At 46.6% G+C, this 22,715-nt stretch overlaps 2 protein-coding genes across 4 annotated transcripts in view; both read right to left on the bottom strand.

Moving 5' to 3' along the window:
* Positions 1-22,715, bottom strand: part of SLC12A8 (solute carrier family 12 member 8) — a 140,239-nt gene that overhangs the window by 73,289 nt on the left and 44,235 nt on the right. The window lies entirely within an intron of this gene.
* Positions 16,387-18,760, bottom strand: LOC116543018 (ATP-dependent 6-phosphofructokinase, platelet type-like). The gene is given in 4 exon segments (XM_032268305.1): positions 16,387-16,994; positions 16,996-17,929; positions 17,931-18,393; positions 18,396-18,760. Coding segments are annotated over 4 exon segments (2,148 nt in total). The 5' UTR covers positions 18,757-18,760; the 3' UTR covers positions 16,387-16,604.

Here is a 22,715-nt window from a genome sequence, read left to right as displayed (position 1 = left end):
TCATTTAGGGCACATCTCCCATGCTGGGAAGAACAAGACAAATACGAGGAGTTGGGCAAGTGTCGCACAAAGTTCTGTCCCTGGCTGGGCAGCCCACTGACTTCTAAGAGATAATGAAATTTATGTGTTTGTGTGTGTGTATATATATATATATATATATACACGCACACACATATGTATTTTTTTTTTTGAGACGAAGTCTCACTGTCTCATCCAGGCCAGAGTGCAGTGATGTGATCTCGGCTCACTACAATCTCCGCCTCCCAGGTTTGAGTGATTCTCCTGCCTCAGCCTCCCAGGTAGCTGGGATTACAGGTGTGCACCACCACACTCAGCTAATTTTTGCATTTTTAGTAGAGGCTGGGTTTCACCATGTTGGCCAGGCTGCTCTTGAACTCCTGACCTCAGGTGTTCCCCCCATCTCGGTCTCCGTGCAGGCATGAGCCACCGTGCCTGGCCAGATGATGAATTTTAAAGTCACGATTTACTATGAAGAAACTGAACACCCACAGATATTAGGGTGTTGGCCCAGGGTCCCACAGACAGTGGTAGAGAGAAGGCTGGCTTTAAGCCTCCCAATGTAAAATACTTTAACTACCGTCCCCTTTCACCTCACTAGTTAGTAACTTCACAAAATGCATTTTAAATGCCATGCCCTCATGGGACTTATGTGTCCTGCTTGTTTTCTAATTCAGTCAGTGAAGAGCAGGTGAAGAGCAGGTGCCCAGCAGCTGGAAACAATGTGAGCTTGATGGTTAAGGACATGGACCCTGAGGTCAGAAGCCAGGGCTCAAATTCTGGCTCCATTGCTTACCAGCTGGATAACTGCCGGGCAAGATAACCTCTCTGAACCTCATTTATCTCATCTTTATCATACGGACAATAACAGCACAGGGACCCCAGGGTATTGTTACGATATAACGAGACATAAAATGCTTAGTGCAGCACCTGGCACATAAAGAATGCTCAATAAACATTAGCTATTACAGTATCCCCCCTCCCTTATCCATCAGGGGTACATCCCATGACCCCCAGGGGATGCCTGAAACCATGGATAGTACCTAACCCTACATACACCATGTTTTTTCCTATATATACATATCTATGATGAAGTTTAATTAATTTATTTTTACTTATTTTATTTTATTTGAGACAGAGTTTAGCTCTTGTTGCCTGGGCTGGAGTGCAATAGCACAATCACAGCTCACTGCAACCTCCACCTCCTGGGTTCAAGTTATTCCCCTGCCTCACCTCCCGAGTAGCTGGGATTACAGGTGTGAGCCACCACACCCGGCTAGTTTTCTATTTTGAGTAGAGACAGGGCTTCTCCATGTTGGTCAGGCTGGTCTCCAACTCTCAACCTCAGGTGATCTGCCCACCTTGGCTTCCCAAAGTGCTGGGATTACAGGCGTGAGCCATCGTGCCTGGCCAAAGTTGAATTTATAAATCAGGCACAGTAACATATCAACCACAATAATTAATAATAAAATAGAACAACTCTAACAATATACTATAATAAAAGTTACGTGGACGTGTCTCTCTCAAAATAGTCACCCTGCTTCTTGTGATGATGTAAGACGATAAAATGCCTACACGGAGATGAAGTGAGGCGGATGACGCAGGCACTGTGACATAGCACTTGGTATTGTTGGCCTTGAGCTCAAGCCCTTTGCTACTTGACAGCTGATCTGATAACCAAGCCGGGTACTATGTGACTGATGGCGGGTAGTGTGTACAGTGTGGCTACCCGGGACAAAGGGGGCTTCACGTCCAGGGCGAGACGGCACAAGATTTCATCATGCTACTCAGAATGGCAGTCAATTTAAAACTTATGAACTGTTTGTTTCCGGAATTTTCCATTTCATGTTTTCAGACTGCGGTAGACCACGGGTAACGGAAACCACGGAAAGCAAAACCGTGGGTTGGGGGCTACTGTGTTACTTTCCTTCCTCACCACACCACCTTCAAATCTTACATTCAAGAAATGTACAGCAAAGTGAACTGACCCAGAACTTTTTTCTCATCTTAATCAATTATTCCACTTTACTTTCTTCTCTGCTTACAAGCAGAAATATACTCAGCGTTTTAAAAAGTATTAATTTTATCCAGACCATTTGGTAAAGAATGTCTGGTAAGGGCCCTGTAAGATTCTGATACAGGAATAGATGTAGACATCTGATATAAAAATCCGATGGCCTATCAGAAGTAAGTTTGACACCATATGTTCTCACTTATAGGTGGGTGTTGAACAATGAGAACACGTGGGCACAGGGAGGGGAACATCACACACTGGGGTAGGTTAGGGGGTGGGGAGCTAGGGGAGGGACAGCGGGGGGCGGGGAGTCTAGGGAGAGAAAGCACTGGGAGAAATGTCTGATGTACGCAACAGGGGGATGGAGACTGCAAACCATCATGGCATGTGTGTACCTAAACCCTGTGGGATGTGCACATGTGCCCCAGGGCTTAAAGTACAATTGAAAAAAAAAAAGAAAGGATTTTGAAAGGACTAAGCTGGGTAGCAGTTGATGAACCACTTTTCTTAATCATTATTGCTTACTCTTGCAAAAAAAAAACAAAACGTTCATAACTCTAATTATTTTTAATTTTTCAGAAAACTGGCACATATTCTCAGAGAAGCAAGGGGAATTTCCCTTCACATTCCTAGACCGTATGCTCAGGGTGAAAGAGACTGTTGTTTGGGCCACAGACTTGAGAGCCAGACGTGATTTTCACATGCAAATGGTGGCCACATACAGAGATAATCCAGGCCCCGGGCCAGGCAGAGACCCCAGCCGGCTGCCTCTTCATGCTCTCTCGGGACATGTGGCTGAGCTGCCGTGCTGTAATGAGGGAGTCTGCCATCCAATGGGAGAGGCCATGCGTGGAAAAAGACTAAAAATACAAAAGATGCAAGAAACCATGCAAATGAATTTAGTTCAGAGTGAGAAGGCATGCGTCACTGAATCATGGATGGGGCTGGCCAAGATTTACCAGCGGCAGTAAAGTGTTTGAGTTCACATGCCAGACATGGTGCTGGCTGCTTTCTCTCCAGTATCTCAGGGCCAGGCCATCAGTGCCTGTGATTGTGCATGGGTCTACGTGTAGACCCACTCACATAGCCAGTGGTTCAGGTAAGGTAAATACTTACTGCAGGATCTTGGACCTTTTTAAATTTTTTCATCTTTATTTTGGATTATAAACTAATGAGACAAAAAATTAACCAATGTTTTCATTGATTAAAATAAATTTTGTTTGAGTTTAACAAGTGTGTGTGCATTTCCGACGGGGGTGGTGGACAAAAGACGGGATGGGAGGTGGGGTAAGAAGGGCGGTAATGGAAACACTTAAGAGGCATGTACAAACAAATCAAGAGAATGAGATCACAAAACTGTCTCTCAAGTTGCATCTGGTCTTCATTGCTGCCCCAGCTTGGCTGCATGGGTCCAGACTGTGTCTTCTCTAGACTGGACAATTGCAACTGCCTCTGAAGGTCCCCTGCCTCAGTCCCTCCCCGTTTGTGTCCACCCTAACCCCAAGCAGGGCTCCAGAGAGCAAATCTGATTTAACCCCTTCCCCGATTCAAAGAAAAGCCTATTGACCTTTTACTCAGCTTTTATGATTTCTGTATCTTTAAAACTTATGTTGAATTTTAAAGTTATTCCTGGTTATTTTGTTTGTTTGTTTGCTTTTCTAACAAGAAAGACTAAGAAAATTCTCAAGATATGTCATCAAGCCTCTGTTTACAGTACATTCCATCTGGGACTTCTGAATGTTACTACATTAGTTTTAACTTGAAAAATATTATATACTATATGAGCTCAATTACGTTTTAAAATGAAAAAGGATGGAAAAAAGGCTATACAGAAATAGCTCTTAGACATCATATTTTAAAATTAAACATATATTATTCTTAATAAAACTAAGTCAAAATTATAATTTAGTAGGTACTATCTACTCACACATATGAATAGAAATATGCAAGGCAAGAATACTGGACGGAAATATTAGAAATACAGATGCTCCTTGATCTTCAATGGGGCCATGTCCTGATAAACTATACGTGAAAAATAATGGCTGTGATCTGAACAGAGACAAGCTACTATTCTGCTTTTCACCACGGCCTGTGATACAAGCCGATCCTGGAAGCCCTAGAAGCTTCCAGGCTGAGAGTTCCCTGAGCCTCCCTCTGCCTCCTCACTTTGAAGCACCTTCTCACCGAACTGGGAAGGACTCTCTCTTGAACCTGAAAAGGCCCTGTTCGCTTTTGGCCCTCTCTCCCTGCACCCTGCCCCAGCACACCTACCTTCCTGCACTTTCTGAATTCTTCCATGTGTGCTGAGTCCTCACATATGCTGTTCCCACTCCTTGGGATCACCATCCCCAGTTTTCTACCAAGTGAACCCTTGTGTGATACGCTCACATCACTCTCTCCTTGAAGACCTCTCTGAAACCCCAGGGTCAAGGTTCTTACACTCTCCTCTGCCTGCAACTTGCATATTTTCCTTTAAAAGACTGAACCAGGAAATGGTGATGATTTGGTTAGGGAAGAGATCGCCTTATTCTTGTGTGTATCCTAAATTTCTAGCTTTGGGTTTGCATATTGGAGGACTCGGGAAAAGTTTTTCAGTGAGCTGATTAGAGTGGAGGAGTGAGGGAAGTCAAGGTGGGGAGGAGACAAAGAAATACAGAGATAAAGAGACAAATTGGCCAAGGAAGGACAACAGAAATGAATGAGTCAGGGACTGAATGACAGTAAGACACAACTTTATGACGCACTGTGGAAAAATCTTTTCAGGAATAAATACATTTTCCCGCTTCTATCTAAGGTTTCATTTCTAAGTAGACCATTTCTCTGCTTATATTTGTTCCTAGTAAACCCTGATGTCAAATTAGCTTTTTTTTTTTTTTTTTTTTTTTTTTCTTTTTTGAGACAGAGTCTTGATTTGTCACCCAGGCTGGAGTACAGCAGCGTGATCTTGGCTACCTACAGCCCTTGCCTCCCAGGTTCTTCTCCTGCCTCAGCCTCCCAAGTAACTGGGACTAGAAGCACAAGCCAACATGCACAGCTAATTTTTATATTTTTAGTAGAGACAGGGCCTCATCGTGTTGGCCAGGCTGGTCTTGAACTCCTGACCTCAAGTGATCCACCCACCTCAGCCTCCCAAAGTGTTGAGATTACAGGCATGAGCCACTGCACCCGGCCCCGCAGTGGGATTTTCTAATTACAAGTGTATCCAACTATTATAAGATCTTCTTTAGAAAACTTAAGCTTTTTCTTTAGATACTGTTCCCACATATTTCAAGCATGAAATCACTATTTCCCCTGGAGTGATACCTAAAACTTGCTTCTCTGCTGTATGCAAATCCTCAAAAGTCAGGGAAGAAAGCTCTTACAGTCACTTTGGAAGGGTGTCACCATGCAAATTCACAGTTTTTTGACTGCTTTAATTATCAACCCAGAAGGTAACACCTACTGAAAGTAACAAGCAGTCTCAAATATTTATTATGACACAGTCAGAAGTCATATTGCAGCAATCCACCAAGAGAAAATACCTTTTTCATATCTCTTCCATGATATCATCCCAAATGACTTCAAAAAGACTCAGAAATCTGTTTAGAAAGCACTATTCAGATTTCCACAAATGATCCCTAGAATCAGGGGTAGAATCCACAGTGATCACAGTCCTGAATCTAGGACTGTAAAGTTTGCCCGAGCAAGAGAGACAATGATCTCTCACAAAAAGGGACACTAATACACCTTTCTAGATGAAAAATGATACTTTCTGGAGTGGAAATAATAAAATTCTCTAATTTAAAAAATGTTTAAGTATGGTTAGTTTGTCATTGAAAAATGTGAATACCAGACTTATTTATCAGTTAAGATGGTAGACTGAATACACATACCTAATTTTATTTCCTCCTCATATCCCACCAATATACATCAAAGAACTTTTTTTTTTTAGAGGTGGGGTCTCACTATGCTGCCCAGGCTAGTCTCAAATTCCTGGACTCAAGTGATCCTCTCACCTTGGTCTCCCAAAGTGCTGGGATTAGAAGCGAGCCACGCACCCATCAAAGAAATTTTTAAAAGGATATAAATCTGTAAGAATGGGGAAAACAGAACACAGCAACAAAATTTTAGAAGTTAAAAAGTAGATGGTCCAGTGGTGCAGATATCAGACCCAAGAAAAGGGAATGTCGAGTCAGCAGAGGGAAAATCTGAGAGCCAATCTGATTTAGCCCTCCAAATTCTCAGAGGTCTCAGGAACTGGCAGCACCAGGTATTTCTGGATGTGGGTGTGAGAGATGGAGGCCTTGGCCTCCCAAAGTGCTGGGGTTACAGGAGTAAGTCACCCGGCCTGGCCTCCAGGCCGTGTTCTGGTTTGACCCACTCCTGAGGGCTAGAGGTAGGCAATGAGGAGCTTAGAAGCAAAATACAGAGCAGCTCGCTCTCCCAAGCACTCCCTCCAGTCATCTAGAAACCCATGCCTATAATGGCCCCTCTGGCTGCCCAGACACATACATATGCCCTTTCCTGGCACAGCTTGGGACTCAGAATCAACTCTACTAACAAAAGCAGGGACATAAATAACCAAAAGTCTAAGAGTGACTGCTGTGGAGATGCAACTGGGGAGAAGCAATGGTACTGGTAATATTCGTTTCTCTCTCTCTCTGTTTCTGTCAGGGTTCTTGCTCTGTTGCCCGGGCTGGAGTGCACAGCCGTGACCTCAAACTCCTGGGCTCAGGTGATTCCTCCTGCGATAGCCTTCTGAGTAGCTGAGACAGCAGGCATGCACCACCATACCCAGCTAATTTTTAAAATATTTTGTAGAGATGAAGTCTCACTGTGTTGCCCAGGCTGGTCTCAAACTCCTGGGCTCAAGTGATCCTCCTACCTCAGCCTCCCAAAGTGCTGGGATTACAGGAGTGAGCCACTGTGCCCAGTGTGACTTGATTCTCAACTCTACCTATGGCAGGTGAGGTACTACCTCTCACCACCTCTGTTTCCCCGCTGTGAAACGGGAATGTTAGTATCTGCTTCTTTTGCAAGAGTTTAAATGAATTAATACATGTAAAGTACAAAAAACAGTGCCTGGCATATGGTGATGCTCACCAAAGGCTGGCTGCCACTATCCTCACTATTACAGATAAGCAGTGTCTGATTACACACATGATAACTTCTCTGCAAGTGAAGTTCTTTCCATCCAAAGGCCCACAAGTCCTGGGCCTGCTGAGGTTGGTCCTTCTCCTCATGGCTTCCTGGTGTCCACAGCCACTGCCACCTCTCAATCAGCCACTGGTTGCAGATGCGAGTTTAGATGACGCATGTGGTGCTTGTAACACCTTAAGTCTTTTTACACTCAGGATTAAGACATGGATCCCTAAAAGTCTGAAACTTAGCCTGCTGGTGGGCTGTCTAACAGTATAACTGCCTCCTCCACCAGCCAGTGCCATAAGGGGCCTCTTCGCAGTAGAATCAACACCCGGATGTCAGTGATGACTCATCAAAAACACGGGTGGTCACAAGGGACTTGGAGGGGGCAAGGGGCACGGGGTACTGGATGGGGAACTGGGAGAACTGTGTTCCAATAGCGGCTGTGTGTGACCCAGCGAAGGTCACTCATCCAGATTCCACATGCCCGGGTGCCAAGACTCTTAAGTGGTTTGTTGGTTTGCCTTTAAATACCATATAATTAATGCAGGGAGAGAGGGAGGTCAGTCACAGGGCAGCAAGTCTACTGAAAAATGCAGTCCGTCATCCCAAACTGACTTCAGAGCCAGTGCTGACCTGCTTGGGCTTCCATCCCCTTGTCTCTGCAGGGCTCATAACAATGTTATCACTTTTTAAAACATATGCCTATACTAGTTCCTATTCTAGACAATTGGCAGGTGCCCAGTTAATAGATTATTCCACCAGACAGTTGATGCACTGGCCATTGATCAAAAATGAGGTCACTGTAATCCTATGTGCTATAACTGGGAAAGCCTGATGAGAAACAACTGTATCATTTTTTAACAAATAGAAATCCATATTCCTATGTCCCTAAATGTGTCTTGCCTGGTGCATAGTTCTGAAGCAAAGGAGGATTTTGCTCAAGGTCAAGTCAGTCTTGCTTTTTGGCCCCATAAGTTGGGTTGTATGACTGTCCATGTGTGTTTCACGTCAGTGAATCCCCACCCAGATTTCAGCAGACCTGCAGGAATTTCTGGTCAACACTGCCAGATTCCCCAGTCTTCCTCTCAAACCTGCAGTCAGAAAGAACAGGTCAGGAGACTTGGTCCCAGCTATCTGGATCCTGCTTTAAATGTTACTCACCTACATCTGCGCTGCGGACATAGGTAATAAGAAGCACATGTACTTTTCTCAAAAAAGAAAAAAAAAATTCTAAGGACTACAGAGCTGTTATTACCAGAGGTTGCAACGTCTTCCCAGCACATGAGCACTCACAGACAAAGCTAGCCCTGCTGACCTGCTGTGGGAAAGACATGCTCTCTGATTTTACCACTGACCCAGCTGTACTCTTTTGTCAAGTATATAATGCCTCCCTAAGCATCTCCACTCCTTGCAAACAAAAAAACCCTGGAGGAAAACTTTCAAAGCCACAGTTTCTTCTCAGTTGCAACCCTTCCTTCCTTCCTTCTTCCCAAGAAGGTCTGACTGGGCTTGCAAGCTGGCCCCACCCTGGGCTGGGCCTCCACGCAGGCATTGTGCGATCCTCTGCCATTCTGCACAGACGGAATACCTGGGAACTGCTGCCAACAGGAAGGTCGGCGCCTCTCTGGAGGGAGGCCTGGGGAGTATCCATCACCCAGGCGGCTGCAGATAAGCAGCTGAGAGGCTTGGGCTCTCCACACCTCCATGTAAGTTCCAGAGCCTTTCTCTTGTACTATTTTTTTTTTTTTTTTTTTACTGTTTGATTCATCCTTCATGCATTCATTTAGCAAACATATTGAGCTCACGCCCACAGCAAACTCCATGCTGGTGTTGGAGGACACAGAGTTGGCTGAGAGAGATTCCTGTCCTCAAGGCTCTCATGCTGCTGAGACAGGCCACTTAGGGAGCATCCCTGGCTCCTGGGACTCCTGGGGCCCCCAGTGAAACCACCTTTCTGCAATCCCAGTATCTATCCCACCAGCAGGGTCGCTTAGATCACATCACCAGAGACAAAGCCAACAGAGGGTAGAAGCAGCAGGAGCACAGTGTGGATACACCAGCCCCAACCCCACCTCCTGAGTTTCATCCTTCCCTTAGCACCAGCAAGGACTTCCAGATTCAGATTGTTTTTGGTCTCAAAAATTTGTCACAGCCACGTGGCAGGTGAGGCATGGTAACTGGCATAAGCTGCGCTTAGACCTAGCAAATGAGTAAACTTTTCAAGACGAAATCATCAATGCTACCCACTCTGGATCCTCCAAACACCTGCTCATTATCAGCATCTGTAATACCACAAGTACCTACCTAGGTGGTAACTAACATACACATGATGGTGATTCACAAAAAGGAATGAGAGCAGCAAGAGAAAGGATCCCAGGCCTGGCCAGAAACCCTCATCCAGCAGCTCATCCTGAGGGTTCAGATAGGGATAGAGGCAGAGGGAAAGAGATCATAACCAGGAAAAGAGGAAGAGAGAAAACAGAGTCAGAAAGCGATGGGGAGAAAGAAAAAAAAAAGACAGGAGATGTCTAATAAGGGTTTGAAATGGTACTTGCAGCGGGGCATGGTGGCTCATGCCTGTAATCCAAGCCCTCTGGGAGGCTGAGACAGGCGGGTTGTTTGAACCCAGGAGTTTGAGACTAGTCTGGGTAACATGGCGAAACCCTGTCTCTACAAAAGGTACATAAATTAGCTGGGCATGGTGGTGCGTACCTGTAGTTCTATTACTCAGGAGATTGCAAGGTGGGAGAATCACTTAAGCCTGAGAAGTCGAGGCTGCAGTGGGTCAAGATCACACCACTGTACTCTAGCCCAGGCAATAGAGCAAGACGCTGTCTCAAAAATCAAGAAAAAAAATAAAAGTAAAAAAAAAAAAAACACAGAAAAGAACTGAAAATGAAATGCTACTTGGTGCTTCCCATCTCTTTCATTGTGGCCACAAATTCCAGTAGGTCTGCTGCCTCCCCTCCCCCAGGAGCTCTGTGATCCCTTTGTACTTCTCATTAACACAAACTTCCAAGGAATCATCCAAGAAAGGGGCAAAAATTGTCCCTGACGCTGGGGTCAGGCTGCCTGAGGCCAAGGATGTGGAGGGCTGGGGCGAGCCGCTGGGCTCCCAAGCTGGCCTGTCAGGAGGAGGTGCCGCTGAGGCCCCAGCGGGGAGCAGTGGGCTGAGCTGGGAGCGCCCCTGCCCGGCTGGACACCATTCCCTGCCTGACTTGGGACTTGAATTCGGTCGTGGTAGGCTGAGCGTGTCTACAGCCTGTGTTCCTGGTGGCATTGGGGGGGTATGTTTTAGCTGCCTCAGCTCCTGGTCCTCACGGTCCACACCTCATCTCCTCCTTCCCCTTCAAGAGGCTCAGCCCTAATAGTTCTGACCAGGCACGAGCGGGCCCAGCAGAGACTGGCAGGTTCTCAGACCCCCTTGATCCAAAAGGAGAAAGGGAGCAGTAAGGAGTTCACCACCTTTCTCCAAGGGCACCACAGAGCCAGGAGGTGCCAGGAAGCACCAGGGAATCATGGGTCAGGTGCCTCTGGGTTCCAATCCTGGCTGACCCATGGACTATGCAATCTCGAGAAAGGTGCATAACCCCTTTGGGGCTTTGACTTCCTTGTCTGTAAAACTGGAATAACCATTTCACCCATCTCACTCAGTTGTTTCAAAGACAAATAGGATAATCTATGCAAAGTGCCTGACACAGAGTTGGTGCTCCTTCCCATTTCATTGCACGATGGATACCCATAACTAAGCAGGTGTTTGCTGTACTTGTGGCCCTCAGCTGAGTGCAGGTCGAGCGGGAAATACAGCAGGAAGAGTAGCCAGTCCTTGCATCAGAAGCTAACTGAAGAAGAGTTCTAGTCCCAGCCCTGAGCCCGTGCCTAGTCTAAAGGGGATGTCAGTCTTGTCTTCAGGGTCTTTCCAGTCTGAGCACTGAGCTGCTTGGCCTGGATTGCTCTGGTTCCCTCCAAGAGCCTGGGTGCCCATCTCTGCAGATAGCAGAGCAGAGCCTGCATGAGTAGAGGCTGAAAGACAAAGGTTCCCAACCCTCGCTGCACAATAGCACCGGGAGCTCTTGAAAACACAGACCAACAGGCCCACCCCAGAGTGCTGATTTACTTGGTCTAGGGTGGAGCTTGGGATTCTTTTTTCCCCACCAGAGGCTCTCCTAGTGCTTCTGATGTGCAGACAGGGTTAAGAACCCCAGGGATAGAGGCCAGGCTGTGAGGCTGGGGCCCCCACTTAAATCGCTCATCAGCTATTCCCAGACTTTGCTCCTCTTTGCTCGGCCGGGAAGGCAGCTGGAGGCTGAGGCCTGGGCTCTGGGAAGCTACTTCATCTCTCTAGGTCACTTTTGCTGCATCTTTGAGGGGAAGACAACCCAGCCCATCTCCCTCCAACTCAGAAGGAGTATGTGAATGCCAGGACCCCACAGCCATTTCACACACAAAAAAGTGTTTCCTCTTAGTACCTCTGTGGGCAGCGAGGGAGGGTTGAGCCAGCTGTCCTGGGACGAGCTTTTCCAGCCATCAGAGGGCAGAAAACAAGTCAGAATCACAACTCCACACAGAGGCCATCCTGGGCACTGCAGGGCCCTTCCAGGCTGCCCTAGCTCACCACAGCCCAGAAGACCCTTCCTGGCAAAGCCATGCGAGTGCCCTTCCACTACAGGGCGAAGGGAGCCACGAGGGAGACTGGGGGAGACGCCCCGCTGGGAGGATGCTTCTACGGAATTCTAGTGATAGCTAACTGGTGGCTTCGTCTCCGGAGGATAACAGAACCTCAGCCAAGGGGGCGCAGGCAGATGTTCCCCCTGGGGGTGTGGAGGGCTCCCTCTAGGCACCCATGGATGAGCCATCCTCACTCGCCCGGGCAGAAGAGGCTGCAGAGTCAGGCATCATCACCTTCCACTCAGTGTGTTCGTTCCTTGCACAAATATTTCCTGAATGCCTACAACAGACCAGCACCGTGCATCCTAGGAAGACCCCAGGCCTGGCCCCCCGCAGCCACAGTGCAGGCCAGCTGCCAGGCCCAGAGAGCAGCCAAAACATCCATGTGTTCCCTGCATCCCAAACGGAACAGCCACCCGGGGAGATTCTGGGTGTGTTTCTGGGTAAAGAATTTTTAGCTTACCCACTTTGTATGTTTGGAATTTTGCCAGAGAGGTTTTTAAAAATATATATAGAACAGTGAAAATGCCTCTTCTGATAAATTAAATTGTCTCAACAACTGCCTTTTCTGGTAAATTAAATTGTCTCAACAACTATGGCTCTTTCTGCTTCCAAGCCAGCACACGCTGCCCAAGCATTTCGCCCAGCCCACCGCTTCTCCTGCTCCCACGCTGCGGGGCGCTCTACCCCAGCCCTGCGCGCACCTCTGAACTCTGGGCCACCGTTTTCAGCTGAGCTCGCACACTGGCCTCGCCATTTCCTCCACACCTGTTCCAGTTGCCATATACCTCCCAGACCACGAAGTCCCAGAACGCAAAGTCACCAGCCAGCCAGCCAGCCGGGTGTCAGCCTTAAGCCTTCTCTTGGCCTCACCCCACACCCCGCCCCGTCCGGTCTCTTTCCCACCCTTTCTGGCTCTTTTGGGTTGCCGTAGCAGCCTCTCAAGTGAGTCCTGCCTCCTTTCTTCATCCCTATCCCTGGCCAGTTTCCGTACTGGGACCAGAGCAATCTTTCTAAAACATAAACTTGAGTCAGGTTTCCCACTGCCCCAAAACAAAGCCGAAGCCCCGCCGGGTGGCAGACAAGGCCTCTGCATCTGTCTCGCTTAATGCTCAGCTCCCAGAGAATCTCCTCTTAAACATCTCATGTGCCTCTCTGACTGCACAGGGAGTGCCAGGAGCCCCGGCTGCCCTGTGCAAACCCGTCTCACAGAACTTGTCACTACTCAGTAACTTTTCTGGGTCTCCCTTACACGGAGAACAGTTAAAATGAATGAAATGCCATGCCATGTACTAACATGGATAAATTGCAAAAGTATGTTGGGTGAAAGAAAGCAAATTGCAAAGTCGTTCATTCACCATTCAAATTATCCAATGAGAGGATCCATGCGATATGATACAATGTATATAAAATTTTCAAACACTAAACAATACCAGACATCACTTAGGGCCATCTACATATGGTAGAAAAATAAAAATACAGGGGAAGGATGACCCTCTGGACAGTGGTCCCTTGGGGGACAGGAGGGGGTGGGTGAAGGTGTATCTTGAACTATATCTGCAATGCTTTGTTTATTTTTATATTGAATAGCTCTCTGAAGCAAAACTGTCAAAATATTATTCATTAAATTTGGGTGGTGAATAAATGATTATGTTATATTCTTTCTGTATACTTGAAATAGATCATCAGTACATTTTAAAAACTTTTTTTTTTTTTTAAAGACGAAGTCTCCTCTGTCGCCCAGGCTGGCGTGCAACGGCACGATCTCAGCTCACTGCAACCTCCACCTCCCAGGTTCAAGTGATTTCTCCTGCCTTAGCCTCCCAAGTAGCTGGGACTACAGGCATGCATCATGACTGGCTAATTTTTGTATTTTTAGCAGAGAGGGGGTTTAACCATGTTGGCTAGGCTTGTCTGAAACTCCTGACCTCAGGTGATCTGCTCACCTCAGCCTCCCAAAGTGCTGGGATTACAGGCGTGAGCCACCGTGCCCAGCCTTAAAAATTTTAACAAGGAACCAGAGTCTCAAATGCCCTCATTAAAGTCCCTGGGGGACCGAGCAGACTGTTACAGTCCCTCACCCAACGATCTCCACGGGCCTTGGACCTGGCAGCCACACTGAGACAGGCAGGAAGGCAGCCTGGAGATGTAAATATGATTTTCATCCTTGTTTTTCCCAATGAGAAAACCAAGGCTCAGAACATCTAACAGGGCTCAAGACCACACAGAGGATCCTGGATTTCAGACCATGTCTTCTTCATGGACAATTTCCATGAACTACTTCATCCAAGCACAAAAACCTAGGTCCCACAGAGCATGGTGAAGAGAAGTCCAGAATTAGAAGCAGACTGTAGTAATATGCATTCATAAATCAGTGAGTAAACACGTTTTTGGGGGGAATTATTTGGAAAGGGGCAGAGTTGGAGATACAACGAAATGGGTAGTTTAGGGATAGACCATGTGGCTCTTTGAATGCAAACAGAATGGGTTTGGGTTTTGTCCTGTAGCAATAGAAAGCCACTGATGCTGTTGAAGCTGAAGAGTGACTGAGACGAAGCACTGTTTTAGGAAAAGTGATCTGGCTTCAGTGCATAGGAGGTGTCAGCTGCCCTTAGGAATGGCTGGAGACAACCAAAGGGAAGATCCTCAAGAGATAAATTCGGATTCGGAAATTGTCTAAATGGCCTACAGAGGAAATGGCATCTGCTGACCTAAGGTGGGAACTGTGGGATTGCAAAGGATAGAAGAGCTTAAGCTAGACAGAGAAATAAAAGTTCTTTTCTAAGTTGTCTAGGCTGGGAGAAACGGTGATCAACATGCAGATGGTAAGCCGATTTCTTCCTCGTTGATTCATTGGTGGAAAGGGCAGTTGGGGAAGAGGGTAAGTAAAGAGAGCAGTGAGAAATTGAGGGCTTTCACGTTGTCTGCCTTTAATTCAAGATGGTGCACAGATAGCCAGGTAGAGATCTAACAGGAACTGGCGATATGAGAGCTACGTTGGAGAAAGCTGGAGAAGGGGAGAGCCACTGGTGCAGCGATGATGGAAGGTTATTTCTGAGGAGGAAGGCACAAAAAAATGCCATTACAACAGAGGACTGAGCTCTATGGCCTCCCTGCCTACATCAGGGAACAGGAAAACCTAGAAGAGAGCCAAAAGATTGTTGTGTTGTGGAAGAAATAGGAAGAGACCATTTCAGATTAGCATAGGTGGTCAACAGTGCAAAAAGATTCAAGAATAAGAAAGGAGTCAAGGTCCTGAGGTTGAAGATCAGGAAATTATGGGAACTTCAGATCAAGGAATCTCAGCAGAAAGCAGAGGCAGTCATGCTTGCCCCATCCCTTTTACAGCTCCGAAGCCATGGCCTTGTCCTCACAGCCAAGCACAAGCCCCCTCCCTCACCCAGCAGAAGCAGCTCCTGTCTGCTGCATTCAGCGTGAGTTGGGCCTGTGCCTGGCTTGGCCCAAATGACCCACCTCACACAGATGGCAGAATGCCACAGTAGGGCAGAGAGTGTGCAGTGTGGGCTCTGGAGTGGAAAACCCTGTAGAGACCAGGCTACCGTCTTCCTAGATAACCAAAAACTTAAGCTTGGAGAGGCACGATTTCATTTTTAAATACAGAACATAGAATTCAAATGTGCCACATGTCACTTTATTTTCTAAAATGTATTTTCTCTATATTTGCCTGACTTCTATGGCAATAAAATCATTTTGGCATGACACTCATCTTACATAAATGAAAATATGAGCCAACAGAATGGCATTTTTGTAGCTTTAAGCCAAACAAATGCTTGAGAGGGTCTTGTTTAAATTAAGTTGTCATGCTATTTAGCTTTTTACAGTAAAGAAGCTCTGTGACTTCAAAGAGCCTTGTGCAATGATGCTTGTTTTTGGAAGAATGGGACAGGAGGTGAAGAAAGGAAGAGGGACCAGGCTGCCAGGCTGTAGAAGTCAGGAGGTGAGGAAATGAGGGCGACAAGGAGGACCCACTGTTATGGTAAGTTTGGAGATAAAATGAGAGACAAGACAGAGTGAGAATGACAGGGGAAGACAACTTAACATGGAAGGGTGCAGCGGAGGGAAGGGTGCTCTGGGGGAAGTGTCTGATGAATGGCAGGCTGCACCTGACTGTGAGGCTGCCAGCCCCTTCTCCCACCTCCACTTTGCTCCCCAAACTGTGGCACTCGGGCATGTCCCTGGCAGGAGATGAGGGAATTCTTCTCTGGAGAATATGAACTATACTAGAGAAAGACATGCAGAAACAGACATTTGGGAGTCTTCCAATTAAACAACACAGTTTGCCACCAATCACCCTACAGTGAGGCCCACCTGTCACAGCTGCCACCCACTTGGGTTGTGCATGGAACTCCCAATCAGCTCTGTGGTGCCTCATTACCAGCAATGGATGGACAGCCAAGGACTACCAGATATTTGGAGAAAGCTGGCAGCAACTGACAGGGAGAACAAAACAAGACTGTAGGAAAAAAAAAAGAAACCTGGAAAAGAAAATAGGGAAAATAGAAAGCAAAAACAGTGAAAGATTATAGACAATTTTTTTTTTTGAGTTGTAGGCAAACGTTTAATTCTGCTAATACGCACATCTGGAAGCATGAGGCACAGTCCACAGACAGCATGCACTGGCTCTGAGGGGGGCATGGGCAGTGACAGGTGACTGCTGATTAGGGATTAACAATACTTGCAGTAAAGTGCTGATAAATAACTTAAGTGTTACAAAAATGGATGGTCCGTGGTGAGGCCAACAGAGGCAGGCAGGGCCGGGTCAGACGCTCCAGGGCTGCACGTGCTCCAGCTGGCCCAAGTCCGACACGTCATAGCTCGCCTTGTACTTGGCCAGGATCTTCATGAGGGGCCGCAGCTTCAGCCACCCCTGTTCTTTGGGAATCCTGTGCTCAAAATCTGTTTCATTCTTCAGCTCTGCCACAGGTTGAAAAATGATGTTTCTTTTGCTTATTCCCAGCACACAAACAGAATCATCGGTGGTAAATTTTTTTCCTCTGCCCCAGGCCTCCTTGAGCTTTGCAGTGATCCACTCCATAGTTCTGGCAGAGATTTTGGTTCCAAAGTTTCTATCAAATGGAGAAGGTGCTCCACCCTGCTGCATATGGCCCAGCACATTCTTCCTGCGGCCGAACACCCCTTTGCCCTTTGCCCTCTTCCAAATAGAGCTGGTAAATGAAGTCAGTGGTGTAGTTTTCGCTGCAGCTCTCATTTCTGAGCACAAGGCCCCTCTGGATGGTGGTCTTCATTTTCTCTGTCAGGTGCTCCACGTTGGACTGTAGGTCCCTGATGTTGAAGGGCTCCTTGAAAATGTAGGCAGCGTCGGCTCCGGCCGCCAGCCCTCCCATGTTGGCCAGGTAGCCGCAGTAGCCCCCCATGGTCTCGATGATGAAGACACGACTCTTGGTCCCGCAGGCTGACTGCTTGATGCGGTCGCATGTGTCAGTGATAGTATTCAGAGCTGTATCTGCCCCGATGCTGAAATCGGAACCGGGCATATTGTTGGACACAGTGGTGGGAACCATGACCATGGGGACACAGAATTCCTCGTGCTTCTCCCAGGCGGCTGACAGCTCCAGGAGTCCCAGGTAGGCCTCAAATCCATCGATGATCAGCAGCGCGTTGATACTGTGCATGCGCATCTGCGTGGCGATCTCCTCCAAGTACTTTCCTGGGAGAATGCATTTTGTCCCGAGAATGGAGCCTCCCTGGCCGGTCCAGCCCCCGACGTCTCTCCAGCCGATTTCTTTGATCTGGCCTTTGGCAAAGCCGTCAAAGCCATCGTAGATGGCAAGCATCCTGTGACCGTGGGCGATGCCCACGCACATGGCTGAGCGCATGGCGGCATTCATCCCAGCCGCGGGTGGCCCAACGTTGATGACAGCCACGTTGCAATTGGTCTTTGGGATCTGATCATCCGGCAGCTTGATGGCAAGTCGCTTGTAGGTGTTCAGATTGCCCGCAAAGCTCTTCCCCTGGAGTCGAACCGCGTCCTGAAACCTCCTCTCATCCATCGCCTTCTGCACATCCTGAGTCATCTGCATGCACTCCATCAGCGACAGGCGCACAGCATGGTTCCTGCTAAGACACGACGCAAGCTGGAGTGTCGGGGGTGGCCTCCAGCAGGGCGATGACCACCTCCGCTCCCATGCGGCTGGCCAAGATCCTGTTGAATGCTCAAGGGGTCCCTCCTCTCTGCACGTGCCCGAGGATGGTCACGCATGTGTTGTAGCCCAGCTGCGTGATGACAAGCTCTTTGATTTTCTCAGAGGTAATGGGTATATTTTGGGTGTCAATTGCTCCTTCAGCCACAATAATAATATTCAGCCTTCTCTTGCTGGCACGGTTCTTGGAGAGTTTCACACACATCTGCTCCTCCCAGCCTTCCTCTGGCGGAGATTCTGGAAGGAACACCCAGTCTGCACCGCACGCCAAGACACTCACAAGGGCCAGGTACCCGCAGTGTCGCCCCAACACCTCCAGAAAGAAGGTCCTCTGGTGGCTCTGGGCCGTGGTCATGATGGCGTCCACCACCTCGATGATCCTGTGCAGGTGCCGATCGTCATGTCGGTGCCACAGAAGTCATTGTCGATGGAGCCCACCATGCCCACCACGTTGAGGTAGGCGTACCTCTGCACGGCCTCCTTCTGGATGTGGCCATTCTTGGCCAGCTCCTCCGGCAGCCCGCTCCACTCCTTCCGGAAGAGGTTGGCCCCGGTGAGGCTCCCGTCCCCGCCGATCACACACATGTTGGTGATGCCGCACTGCACCAGGTTGCAGGTGGCCTTCAGGCGGCCTTCCCTCGTGTGGAAGGCCTGGCACCGCGCACTGCCGACGATCGTCCCGCTCATTTGCAGGATGCTGGAGACGCTCTCCCAGTTGGCCTCCACAATGTTCGAGCCTCCATCCACCATGCCCTGTGTCTTCCGTTCTAAGGCTCCTATCAGAGAGTAAGAAGGCAGATTCTGACGCTACCCAAGTCTCCCAAGCAAGTCTCAAAGCCAGTGATCTCTCTGACTTTCAATCAGTTTCCAAGCTAAACCAGTGCAAGCCATGCACATGCATAGGCAAGGAGTGCCAGTGTAAGAGATGGCATGATATGGAAGTCTATTCCTTTTCAGGCCTGCAGAATGTCGCTCCCTTGACTCCAGAACGAAGATCCACACTTGAGGACTACTCTCAGTCGCTGCACACCAGAACTCTGTCCGGCTCTCCCCGATCCTGTTCTGAGCAAGCTCGAGTCTTTGTGGATGATGTGACCACTGAGGACCTGTCAGGCTACATGGAGTATTACTTGTATATTCCCAAGAAAATGTCCCACATGGCAGAAATGATATACACGTGATAGCAAGAAGCCAATTCATATGCTTTAAACCAATGAAAGCTTGTCAAAGAGATTTAGTTAATGGCAGACCTTGTGGCCACTTTGTGTGAGAAGACATCTCTTTCTGCTCACTGTGCTTGCAATAAAAACTTCTTGGCATCTCAAAAAAAAAAAAAAAATACAAGTGGGAATAAAATACAAAAAAAAAGAATCCTCATTAATGATTCAAGAAAGGCAAATTGAAAGAAAAAAATTACATTTTTTGCCCATCACATGAAAGAGATTTTAAAAATTGAGCCTCTTCAGTATTTTCCAAGGTATGGGGAATCAATAACTCTTAGCTACTGTTAGCGGTTGTTCAGAATGCAACAACTTTATTGGAAGACAATCTAGTAGAACCTAACAAAAATTTAAAAGTTCTTGAGTTTTGTCCTGTGAATTCTATTTATAAGCAATGATCCTACAGAAATTAGATCCAACTTTTGTACAGGATGTACACATCAGTAATGTTTCTGATAGCAACAAACTGAAAAAATCTAAATATTCATCAGTAAGTTAAATTCTTTTTTTTTTTTTGAGATGGAGTCTTGCTCTGTTGCCTAGGCTGAAGTGCAGTGGTGTGATCTCAGCTCACTACAACCTTTGCCTTCTGGGTTCAAGCAATTCTCCTGCCTCAGCCTCCTGAGTAGCTGAAATTACAGGCACGCACCACCACACCTGACTAATTTTTGTATTCTGAGTAGAGACAGGGTTTCACCATGTTGGTAAGTTAATCTTTAAATAGAAAGTATTTTAAATCTGTAATATGGAATGCTCTGTGGGTGTTTTAAAAGAATGAGGGAATCCTAAATGTACTGACACAGAAGGATATCCATGATATGTTAGAGTGGGGAGTAGCAAAACAATGTGGAATTTAATTACACTTTTACAAAGAACTGTGCTGTGTGTGTTTATGTTCACGCATGTGTCCACGTGAGCTTGCACATGTATAGAAGATACAGTGGGAAGCTATATGTCCTTCTCCCTCTGGGGAGTGGGAGTGGGAAAATGGAGCAAAGGGAGGAAACTTTCACTCTTCACTTGATAAATTTCAGGATTTTTTAATTTTTATAAAACAAAGACATTTATTTTGTCTTTAAATTAAAAATAAAGAGAAAAATACAGTTTGACTTAAGTGTATTTATAACTTTTTTTCTGATTTTAAAATTAACTATTGTGGTTTTTAAATGTGCCTTCAGATTCTTTGACACTTGTCCATTGGAAGGGTAAAAATTAGACCAGGTGTGGTAGCTTAATCCTGTAATCCCAGCACTTTGGGAGGCAGAGGTATATGGATACCCTGAGGTCAGGAGTTCAATACAAGCCTGGTGAAACCCTGTCTCTACTAAAAATACAAAAATTAGCTGGGTGTGGTAGTGCAAGCCTGTAATCCCAGCTACTGGGGAGGCTGAGGCAGGAGAATCACTTCAACCTGGGAGGTGGAGGTTGTAGTGAGCCAAGATTGCGCCACTGTACTCCAGCCAGCAAGAGTGAAACTCTGTCTCAAAATAAAATAAATAAATAAATAAAAAGGCAGCAGCCCCAGTCTGGGGCTTATAGCTAAAACGCCCATCTCCCTGAGACAGAACACCTCGGGGAAGGGGTGACTGAGGGTGCAGCTTCAGCAGACAAAAACATCCCTGCCTGATGGCTCTGAAGAGAGCAGCAAAGCTTCCAGAGGAAGGAACAGGTATCAATCTTTGCTGTTCTGCAGTCTCCGCTGGTGATACCCAGGCAAACAGGGTCTGGAGTGGACCTCCAACAAACGCTAGCAGACCTGCATCAGAAGGGCCTGACTGTTAGAAGGAAAACTAACAAACAGAAAGGAATAGCATCAACATCAACAAAAAGGATGTTCAGTCAGCGACTCCATCTGAAGGCCACCAACATCAAAGACCAAAGGTAGATAAATCTACAAAGATGGGGAGAAACCAGTGCAAAAAGGTTGAAAACTCCAAAAACCAGAACACCTCTTCTCCTCCAAAGGATTACAACTCTTCGACAGCAAGGGAACAAAACTGGACACAGAATGAGTTTGACGAATTGACAGAAGTAGGCTTCAGAATGTGGGTAATAACAAACTTCTCTGAGCTAAAGGAGCATGTTCTAACCCAATGCAAGGAATCTAAGAACATTGAAAAAAGGTTAGATGAATTGCTAACTAGAATAACCCATCTAGAGAAGAACACAAATGACCTGATGGAGCTGAAAAACACAGCATGAGAACTTCATGAAGCATACACAAGTATCAATAGCTGAACTGAACTGAACTTCAAGCAGAAGAAAAGATATCAGAAACTGAAAATAAACTTCATGAAATAAAGCAAGAAGACAAGATTAGAGAACAAAAGAATGAAAAGGAATGAACAAAGCATCCAAGAAATATGGGACTATGTGAAAAGACCAAACCTGTGTTTGATTGGTGTACCTGAGAGTGAGGGGGAGAAGGGAACCAAGCTGGAAAACACTCTTCAGGATATTATCCAGGAGAACTTCCCCAACTAACATGACAGGCCAACATTCAAATTCAGGAAATACAGAGAACACCACAAAGATACTCCTTGAGAAGAGCAACCCCAAGACACATAGTCATCAGATTCACCAAGACTAAATGAAGTAAAACAAGTTAAGGGCAACCAGAGAGAAAGGTCGGGTTGCCCACAAAGGGAAGCCCATCAGACTAACAGCGGATCTTTCTGCAAGCCAGAAGAAAGTGGGGGCCAATATTCAACATTTTTAAAGAAAAGAATTTTCAACCCAGAATTTCATATCCAGCCAAACTAAGCTTCATAAGCGAAGGAGAAATAAAATCCTTTACAGACAAACAAATGCTAAGAGATTTTGTCACCACCAGGCCTGCCTTACAAGAGCTCCCAAAGAAAGCACTAAACATGGAAAATAACAACTGGTACCAGCAAAAACATACTAAATTGCAAAGACCATCAACACTATGGAGAAACTGCATCAACTAATGGGCAAAGTAACCAGCGAGCATCATAATGACAGGATCAAATTCATATATAACAATATTAACCTTAAATGTAAATGGGCTAAATGCCCCAATTAAAAGACACAGACTGGCAAATTGGATAAAGAGTCAAGATGCATCAATATGCTGTATTCAGGATACCTATCTCACATGCAAAGACACAGGCTCAAAACAAAGGGATGGAGGAAGATTTACCAAGCAAATGGAAACCAAAAAAAGAGGAGGGGTTGCAATCCTAGTCTCTGATAAAACAGACTTTAAACCAACAAAAATCAAGAGACAAAGAAGGGCATTACATAATGATAAAGGGATCAATGCAACAAGAAGAGCTAACTATCCTAAATATATATGCACCCAACACAGGAGCACCCAGATTCATAAGGCAAGTTCTTAGAGACCTACAAAGAGACTTAGACTCCCACACAATAATAGTGGGAGACTTTAACACCCCACTGTCAATATTAGACAGATCAAGACAGAAAATTAACAAGGATATCCAGGACTTGAACTCAACTCTAGAC

This window comes from Sapajus apella, unplaced genomic scaffold, assembly GCF_009761245.1.
Source record: "Sapajus apella isolate SASKATOON/1434 unplaced genomic scaffold, GSC_monkey_1.0 scaffold178, whole genome shotgun sequence".
NCBI classification, from domain to species: Eukaryota; Metazoa; Chordata; class Mammalia; order Primates; family Cebidae; genus Sapajus; species Sapajus apella.
Note: the sequence above shows the minus strand (reverse complement) of the source record. Positions and strands in the feature narration are given on the sequence as shown.